The sequence below is a fragment of the Marmota monax genome, unplaced genomic scaffold, assembly GCF_021218885.2.
Source record: "Marmota monax isolate L192 unplaced genomic scaffold, Marmota_monax_Labrador192_F-V1.1 WCK01_AAM20220418_F8-fsc00174, whole genome shotgun sequence".
Lineage (NCBI taxonomy): Eukaryota > Metazoa > Chordata > Mammalia > Rodentia > Sciuridae > Marmota > Marmota monax.
Window position 1 is genome coordinate 2,023,617 of NW_026694860.1, and position 10,419 is coordinate 2,034,035.

Sequence of the window (10,419 nt, forward strand, 5' to 3'; positions counted from 1 at the left end):
CCACTTGCTGAGGTGTAATTTTTTCTAGGCCTGGAGGTTTTAAGAGAGCTAGATTTCTTTTGCGAATTCAACCATCTTTTCCATTCCTGTGCTGGACATAATCAGAAAATGTCATTTTTCTTGCCCTTGGTTGATTATCAGCTTTAGCTTTACCAATAGTGTCATTCTTCTACAGGCTGGTGCCACTCATTTGTTACAGATTAATGTGGTTGCTGTTTAGTTTATTATAACTAGTCATTAAATTAGACTCAGGCATCATATAGGTTTCACTTACCAGTTTGGTTAACTCTAGAAGCCCAGTTCCATTTCTTAACATCGTCGTCGTCTTATTCCTTCTGTAGACCTCCAAACCAGTTAAGAGATTGTCTCATCCTCTGGTCGTCAAAGAAGTATTATTATTTTCATCTGCTTAAGCCATATTGCCCTGTGAGAAGTTAGTGACACACTTCATAATTTCCCTGTGACCATTTGATAACTTTAATGGTTTCCCAACCTTTTATTAAACTAGACAACACACAACTTTTTATTTATTTTTATTTTTTGATGACAACAAGAAATATAACAGTGACATTTTACTTTTCTTTCAAGCACAGAGAAGACAAAAGTACTAATAATCCTTATTTAGTTTGACAGCAGTTCTGCTAGTAGTTATACTGGTTAGGAACATAAGGTCAAGTACATTATTATTAGGGCAAGAAATATCAAGTAAGACAACAGTTATGCTTTTTTGAGATTACTTTCACAAGACAGCAACAATCTTCAAAATCTTCAGATTCTTCAACGATCACATTATTCAAATTATATGTCTAAGAATAGAACTATATAGAAGAAAGACCATAACAAGCTAATCTATTAATGAATATTCACAGACGTCTTCATACTGCACAGGACACAAATTTTGATATTTTTGCACATGTCCTCAATTACAAGCAAAAAAGCAGGCCTGTAAACATCAATTTTGCCAATAGGCTGAAATGGAGAAAGGAATTAATAGGATGTTATTCAACACAGTGAGATAAGGAACATATACCATTAATCTCCCACATATATAAAGGTTACTCCTAAAATAATAGAGAGAAAACACCCAGACTTGTATTTTTGTTTACAAAAATCTATTGGTGAATTTAAGGAGTTAGGAAAAATTGGAGGAAAGCCCTTCTCCAAGCATCCTAATTAAACCCCAAATGCTTTGATTCTCTCACCTCTACCCTAGGAACTGCCTCAGGCCTCGCCTTCCACCCCTGATCCTGCAGGGATCTTTACTGTGGGCCTTGAGAAACTCACTATACATCAGGCTTATTTCTGCTTCTGGGCCTTTAGTTAAGTTTCCCAGCCTGCAGCACCCTCTCCACTGATTGTGTCAGACTCCTTAGCCCTCAGGAGCTTAGGGAAAGGACTTCAAAACAAAGGAAAAGGGTGAAGGCCAATGGTCTTCACCAGCACCATATACCCCCACAACTGAGACAGCCCTACAGCATCACTGTGCTGGAACTTGTCCTGGAAACGCAGACTCCACCTTATTCCCACAATGCAGACTGCAGCCTACTCCCTCATTTGGAAGGACAAAGCAGGGAAAGAAATGCTGAAACTAAGAAGTAAGGACCCAGAGGACCAGGCTGTAGAATGGAGCCTATGGAATATCACAGCAGTAAAGGCAGAGTGACTCACAAAATGCTATTTTCAAATCATTTCTTAAACAGTCCAAGTCCCCCAAAATTGTCATCTTTAGAAAAGTGAAGTAAAGCAAATTCTAGTTGTACAGGGTCTGCCTTCAACACATCACTGAGGCCCTTTTCTCCTTCCAGCTTCTCAAATTAAAGCTCAAGAAATTCACAGAATTAGGCAGGATAGGAGAAAAAGGGTGGGGATACCACGATTAGAGAACACAATGCCCAAATAAGCAGTTACCCTACAGGTCCCTATGTGACCTTGCTAAAAGTGGGGTGAAGAAATAAGGGCAGAGATCTGAAGTCTAATTTACAAATCTCTTTCTGGAAACAGCCAAAAACCTACTTTGCCAGTTTGTTTTCTGTCTCTCAGCAGTAACTGCTCCAGAGAAGGAAGGAGGAGAAAAAGATAGGGGAAGAATGAGAGGCATAATAAGACCCACATTCCAGAAAAATCTATTAGTGCCCTCACCCTGGCAACTCCATCATGTCCAGAGGAGGTATGGAAGGGGGAAAGAGGGGTAGCCAAACAAAATCACCTGTATTAAGGGTGGTTTGTTGGCTAGGGCCCTGAAAGGCTACTAAAAGGGACCATTCCACCTTGCTTTGGGCACTGCATTATCACTACTCAACTTGCCTTACAAGTAATTGGGTTTATGGGTAATCACAGTAGATATGGGGGTTCCTGTGTGTTGTTTAGGGGCTTAGGTCCATAGATAGTTCTGTCGAGGCAGTGGTGGCCTGTGCAGAGCTCCACCAGCAGGGAGGAAGTAGTGTTGGTGGGCTACAGCACAGGCCTTCATACTCACCAGTAGCCGATTGCGATGCACAATAACCAAAAGTACAAAAAACCCATTCTTGTTGGGCTACTTCATTTGTGTCTAGCAGTTACCCATGAGCCACCTGCTTGTTCCACCAGAAGACTAGACGGAGAAGGCCCAGAAAGCAGCTGGCATCGAGTAAGTGGTAGCCCAGAATGTCCAGTTTGGGTTGATGGCTGAGTTGGGATTTCAGTTTCATCTTGCAGGGGTGAAACTCAAGAACACATAGTACATGGATATTAGAAGCACAACAAGCATAAAGTGTACTTAGTTATTTGTAAAGAAGTGTCAAGCTTCCTTGTGGTAGAGAACGACTAAAAGACCTGGGAGAAGACCATAGTCACAGACAGGACCCAAGCCATGCAAAGAAGGCAGTACGTATCTACAACATCACTAGTGTAGCATAGAAGCAGTAGAAGGCCATGCACATGGAATATGTTCACACAATGCAGAACAGCTTGAAGGGCCAGAAGAAGAATAGCATAGGTATGTAAGGGGCCATCTTGAAATTGACTGTTGAAACCTTAGAACTGAAGGACAAACTAATTCAGTACACTGAAAAAGCAGAAAGAAGGCTGCATGCTGCTGGCCAAGAATAGACGATGGTAAGGAGACTTGTGCAGGAGCTTCTCGAGGGCAGAAATTAGCCAGACTGGAACCTGAAAGACCTGGGGCTCTCCACAGGCTGTCGTGGTGGACCTCGAATTCCTCTTCGGGGACCTTCTCCCATCAGGTAGTATTGTAGGGGATTGGACCACAATTCCCCTTTGATAATCTCAGCAATTCTATCAAATTCTAGAAGGCTGTGGTCTGAGAACCAGTTGAAGAAACTCGGGATGGTGTTCCCTTCCCGGTTCCTGTGGATATGGGCCTGGGGGTCTTGACCTCGGTGCCAGCGGATTGGAGTGGAAAGAGACACCACTCGGCCGGAGGATCTGCGCTCATACTCCTTGACTAGCCCCTCATTTCGGAAGTATGGGTTGCTCTGAAAGATGAACTTGAATTTGCAACCTGCCCTGGGGTGTTTAAGTTCCTCCACCTCCAAATTGATCATGTACCTCATTATATCTTCGTCTTGACCACTGATCATAGGTGACAGCTGAGGGTGGTTCCGAAAGGCGGTGACCCAGAAACCTGGAATATTTTGGATAATGAAACTCCTGCGCTGCATATGGAGCCTTCTCATTCGGCCAAATTTGCGCTCCAGCTGGAGGAAGGCCCTGTCGGCCTGGGCATTTACGTTTGACAGCTCTTGATCGATGGCCTCCAGCGAGTCCATGCAATTATTGATTTTCGGGGCCCTAGGCCGGGCCTCTTCTTTCCCTCCACCAGCTGCCTTTTTTTCCTTCTGCACCACCTTCTTTTCCTCCATCACCGCCTCTGCTACTCCCTCTTTTTCTGCTGCTGCCGCGATGGCGCACTTCTTAATCGTCACTTCCTTGGCTTTCGCCCCAGGTTTCACCTGAGACCCCCAGGCCCCTGCGCCACAGCCTTCCAGAGCCTTCTGCCCCGCAGGGCTATGCGGCTCTCCAAGCTGACAGCCATTTTTCTGGCTCTTGTCGGCTCCGACAGAGACCGAGGCTGCTTCAGAGCCCTTCGAAGGAGGCACAGCATCATCGACTCCCCCTCCGGTGGCTGCAAGGCTGAGGCTCCCGGCAACTCGGACGCAGAGTGCGGGGCTACAGTCCACGGAATCCCGGGGTGCACCTCCCTCCGCAGTGGCCTCCAAATTGCCCTCACCTGTGTCCGCCATCTCCTGTGCCGCCTCGGCTTCCTCGCGGAGCCCCTCGCACTGATTTAGGGGCAGATCTCCTGGGGCCTGGTCCGGAGAGGCGGTTTCGGCGAGAGAGAGCTTGTCGCCCACCTCCTGGCCGCTCATTGTGGTGGAAGTCAGACCTGCAAAAGGGCGTTCCTTGTCCTCTGCAGAAGCTGCGCTCCGCCGCAGTCAGCTCCTTAGCACCACCCCTTTTCCTTGGGGCGGGTGCTGCCATGGCAACCGGTGACGTCATTAACCATCACGCGAGAACTCACTGCCCGGATGATTATGCTTATCAATCAAACATATTCCTTTGTCTGCTTGTTACAAAACGTTATGAATTTAATCAGTCTGGAAAAGAAATTTGACGTACGTAAATGGATGCAAACCAAACTCAAGCATGTACGAATTTTGTTGATATGGTCATCTAGGTCTCTGAATGAATTTCTAAGGAACCTACCTTCAAGTATTTATTAAAACGTAAGAACGGTTAGTTACTGTGTATTCAGACTCATAGGGAGTGATTAGGAAAGGGGATTCATCAAATCATAGGCCTTCCTTTAAGGTACAAATTCGTGGCTATTAGTAAAGAATTGAGATGAACAGATTTTGATTTTTAAAGAGAAGGGAAATGTTGCTAGGCTGTGATTTTTTAAAACTAGAAGCAGCTAAAAGGGAGACATCTTTCATCCTAAAAAGACATCGTAAAGGATTACTTCATTTCGGATTTTATAGTTTTTATAGTTTGGCCAATGTCAATGAAACTAATGGACAGTACTTCCTCTTAATAGGAGTAGCAAAGTATTTTTTCCCCCTTACTTAGAGGTGACTATACACAGGACTTGCACAAATTAGAAATACTATGTCAGTGGATTTTAACTTCTAAAATGATGTGTATTATGCTTTTCTCCAGGTTATAATCTCAAAGTCATTTCTGCTTCATAATGCCTGTGGGCATGAAGCCCACATGTATCTGCCCAAATTGACTGTTGTAATTCACTGCAGCACAGAAGCAACTGTCAGCTATTTGCAGGCACCTAATCTACTGTCTTTTTAAAATATTTGTTTAAAAAGTAAGAAAAGTTAAGGTCTGGTATAGGGATACCACCTGCTTCACTCTTCTTGCTAAGGATGGCTTTGGCTATTCTAGGTCTCTTATTTTTCCAGATGAATTTCATGATTGCTTTTTCTATTTCTATGAGGAATGTCATTGGGATTTTGATTGGGATTGCATTAAATCTGTATAGTGCTTTTCACAGTATAGTCATTTTGACAATATTAATTCTGCCTATCCAAGAACAAGGGAAATCTTTCCATCTTCTAAGATTTTCTTTCTTTCTTTTGTGTTCTGTAGTTTTCATTGTAGAGGTCTTTCACCTCTTTCGTTGATTCCCAAGTATTTCTTTCTTTCTTTCTTTCTTTTTTGAGGCTATTGTAAATAGGGTGGTTTTCCTAGTTTCTCTTTCTTGTCACTGATGTACAGAAATGCCTTTGATTTATGGGTGTTGATTTTATATCCTTCTACTTTGCTGAATTCATTTTTTAGTTCTAGAATTTTTCTGGTTGAATTTTTTGGATCCTCTTGGTATAGAATCATGCTGTCAGCAGATAGTAATAGTGTTTTTTTTTCCTATCCGTATCCCTTTAATTCCTTTCATCTGTCTAATCACTCTGGCTAGAGTTGCAAGAACTATATGGTGAAAGAGGACATCCTTGTCTTGTTCCACTTTTGAAAAGGCCTTTTTGAATCTCTGTGTTATTCCTCATAGATAATATCTTAATGTTGTATTTTTCTTTCCCAATCACCTTAGAATAATAAAAATGAAACTTTTTTTCTCTTTCAAAAAAATGACATAGGTCTTGATTTAGCATTTCTGCATGATTAATTCCTCTACTCTGCATTTTTGTTGTTTTGGTTTGCTTTCTTTGCTTCCGTTTTAACTGGATAAAATATGTGCAGTCTTTTAGGTATTCAAATTAATTGCTTTCTTCAGAGTTTAAGAACTGAATGGCACCCTCACCTTGCTTATTTTCCCCACCAGCAAAATAGAGATAATAAAATTAGCTGTCTGTGGTTAAAAAAAAAGTAAGAAAAGTTAGTTATTATCTATCCAAGTCAGCTGAGAATTCATTTGGTACCACTATTGTCTATTAGTTTGTTTGAATGTGAGAACACTGGTTTAATCTTTAGAAAAGGTAAGACCAAAGGGAAACTTAAGATCTTTCTTAAATTCATATTAGACAAACAATGACAGCTCTTTGCAACAGAAATTTCTTCTTGAGCAACCCAGAATGATCATATTCAAATGAGGACTCAGAATCTAGAGGAAAAGAATTTAAAGAAAAACAGCATGTATTCTAAGACTTTTAGTGAGGGAGTAGTGTAGAACTGATTCAACTAAGAATGAGGTAGTGATAGAAGGCAGACAATACAGAGAAACAGATTGTCAGGTTTTTTTGTTTGTTTTATCCCTAGTCACCCTATTCAAGGACAGTGAGTCCAGATTAACCTCTTTGCTGACTGCCAACAAATAAGTTATCTTACTTTAAAAAATACGAACAAGATTCACTCAACAGAAAGCAATTATTTTTCTCTCCCTGAAGTGCTGTTTCTCTTAATAAATTCTCATTTTTGTTTTAGTGGGTTAAAACCCATCTATTGATTTATGTTCTCTGTAAACAAGTTGACAGTGTTCTATAATTGAGTTATTCTTTGACACTGCTCTGCTTTGTTTCTTCTCCTAAAGAATCTTTGCACTGTTGAAGGAGTAACTCTTTCATTATAATCTGAGCCAAGATGCAAAAAAGCAGCAAATGCTGAAAGAACTATTATAGAACTTTATAGAACATTATAAAATTAAAACTTTTTCTATTTTTGTGTATACCAATTTTTTTTTTAAAGATTTCTCTTCTACTGGAAATATCCCTCTCTCCACCTTTGATTATTCCTGTCACCTGAATCATCTTCCACTCCTAATAGCCTGTCCCTTCTTTAAAAAAACAGTCCATGAGCCAGGCACAGTGAGGCATGCCTATAATCCAGAGACTCCAAGGCTAAGGCAGGAGAACTGTAAGTTCCCCAACCTCAGCAACTTAATGAGGCCCTCAGCAACTTAGCAAAACCCTGTCTCAAAATTAAAATTTAGAAAAAGGCTGGGGATGTGGTTCAGTGGTAAAGCACCCCTGGGCTCAATCCCCAGTACCAAAAAACAGTCCATGAAGATTGTAGTAAGCATTCTAAATGCATTGAATTTCATAAACAAGGATTTTTATAGTCCTCAAAATTTCTATAGTTCTTATGACCTCTGCCATCTACCGTTTACTTTTTGATTTTCTTGGTTGTTTCATGAAAGTCATTCTCTCATAGAATATTTTAATAAAACCTGATGACTTCAGTAAAAATTTTAATTTATATGAAAAATTTAAAAGGTTTTACTAAAATGCATAATATAATTCTGCTGGTAGAATTATATTTTGAGTATGGTAGATATGCATTGTAGCTATGAGTCATACTTTACAATTTCTGGCACATTAGGATATCGGACATTAGCTGGGTTTGGTGGTGCATGCCTAGCTGCTAGGGAGGCTGAGGCAGGAGACCTGAAAGTTCAAAGTCAGCCTCAGCAACTTAATGAGGCCCTAAGCAACTTAGCGACACCCGAGCTCTACATAAAAAAGGCTGGAGATGTGGCTCAGTGGTTCAGTGCCCTTGGGTTCAGTCCCTGGTCCCAAAAATAAAAGATAAAAAAGAATATCAGCCATTATTATACAATAGAACCTTTCCTGTTGGCAAATGGCAATAAAACTGACTCTACAAAAAAAGACATACTAGTAACTTCATGATTTTATAGAAAAAAAATAGCTATAGAAAATGCCATGAACATTTATGAAGAAATTTTTATTTGCCAGGAGATAAGAGGTTTAACAGAAATCCAAACAGAAATAGAATCAAATAGGAACGACTTTACTAGAGTATATAGTAAATATTAGAAATTTTTGAAATATGCCCCATTATTCTTTTTTTAAGAATTGGATGGCACCCTCACCTTGTTTATTTTCCCCACCAGCAAAATAGAGATAATAAAATTAGCTGTCTGTGGTTAAAAAAAAAATGTTTAACAGTTGAACAGTTGAACAGCAAGTTTATTTTTCAGAGCACTTAGTTTCTGGTTATACATATTCATTATAACGTATACTTATTTGATGCTCTGTATAGCAGACAGTTTTACGTACTTAAATGTATGTTGCCTCATTTAATTCTCACAATAACCCTGTGAGGTGATATTATGACCTCCACTTTGCTTCAGAAGGAAGTGAAGTAAGACAAATTGATTTCATTAAAATCATACAGCAAATAGTGAAGCCACAGTCTGAACCCAGGTAATCTGATTTAGGAGCCTGTGTCCTCATTAATTATACTATTCTGTAAACCCACACAACATAAAACTTGAGAAGGCACTTTCTTAAAAATAAGACCAAATAACCATTCCTATTTAATGTTAAATCTTCCTCATCTTCCTATCCCCCTGTGTTACCAGTTCAGGCTGCTATAATAAAACACCATAGACTTGGTGACTTATTAACAACAGAAATGTATTTCTCACTATTCTAGAGGCTAGGAAGTCTAAGATCAAAGTGCCAGCAGAGGACTTGCTTCCTGACTCAAAGATGGCAGTCTTTTTGTTGTGTCCTGACATAGAGGGATCTGAGGCCTCTTTTATAATGGGACTAATCTAGTAGGTTCCTAACCTGGGGCTTCTTTTCTAAGGGCATGAATTTCTTCAAGGACCCCACCTCCAAGTATCCTTACATTGGGGATTCAGTTTCAGTGTGAATTTGGGGGAGAATACAAACAACATTCAGTCTACAGCATCCTCACTTCCTCTATCCACAGAATTAGTGACAATTGTTAGGGAAGTAGTTACTAAAAAGAGGAAAAAGAATTTGTTATCCTTTGTTTCAATGCCTTAATAGTTTTCATCTCATAGGATTCTTTTTTAAAACAAGTATTTTATAACTCCCTTTTTCTTTCTGAAATTTAAATAGTACACCATCTGACATAACTTTTAAAAAATTAATGTAAGATCTTAGTTGTAATTTAAAAGAGAAATAAAAAGAAAGTAATTTTTAGAATATCTATTTCAGTATGTAAATGCTTTGGCATGCATATACTTTAAGACATGATTAAGTACTTAGATTGTTATACCTGTGGAGTCACCAGTATATAAAGTTACTGATGCAACCTGATATAGGTGTATTGGGCTGGAGACATAAGCAGCAATGCTTTGGGTTGTGAAATTTTCTGAAATGGTGAACAACTTTATGAGAAGTTCTGGAAAGTACAAACTTTCTCTCAAATTACATGGTACACATTTCTTCATTTCTAAAATACACCTGTTTTCATATATTGACATCTTTTAAATGACTATTCATATGTAATCAATAGCGTCTTACAGCTACTGTCAGCACAACAGGAGTCAAGGTGTACTGCCACTGTCTGGGCATGTGTAGGGTTGGTTGTTAAGTCTTGTTGACATGATTGGATAATTGTAGCCTCTTACAGAACTCTCAAAAAGTCATTTGAAGATAAATGAGTCTTACTTGTTCTTCTGTTAATATCTTCTGATAAGATCAAGAAAGCACTAGCATAAAAATTGCAGAATGAATACTAGTGACTTAAGAAAAAAATCTCAGAGCACTTTTATAAGCAATAGGATATTCTACTAAAAAATGTCATCACCAAAATTTTTCAAGGTGCTTAGGACAATACTGTTTTGAAAAAAACATGGACACCAAGAAATTTGAGTCAAAAGTGACTAAGATCATTATTTTAAACAGAGAAATAATTAATGAAACATTTTTTATTTCACTTATAATTCCTTTTTTATGTATACCATGCATGCTATATGATTTTTAAAACATTTAAAAATCTAAATGTCTTTCAATATGTAAAAAACAAAAATTCTAAGAATTAGAAAATTTTGTGTTTGGCAACTTTTTCATAGTAAAATAACAATGCATTTTACAATTAATAATAACAGCAGATGAAATTACTTTTAAAATGAAGCATATATTAAAACTGTTTTTTGTTTTGTTTTCAGTAGTGAAATACTGCTAGATTCTAGGCTTAAATAATAGTTTTTCTTCTACATGACTGTTTAATTGTATGTTATTT

General features: G+C 38.9%; 1 protein-coding gene across 1 annotated transcript; it reads right to left on the reverse strand.

Annotated features, from left to right (window-relative positions):
• Positions 1–516: 516 nt before the first annotated feature.
• On the reverse strand, positions 517–6,457 carry Tspyl4 (TSPY like 4). Its single transcript, XM_046426414.2, has one exon. The coding sequence runs from the start codon at positions 4,365–4,367 to the stop codon at positions 3,132–3,134; it is 1,236 nt and encodes a 411-aa protein (XP_046282370.1). The 5' UTR covers positions 4,368–6,457; the 3' UTR covers positions 517–3,131.
• Between the last annotated feature and the right edge of the window lie 3,962 nt (positions 6,458–10,419).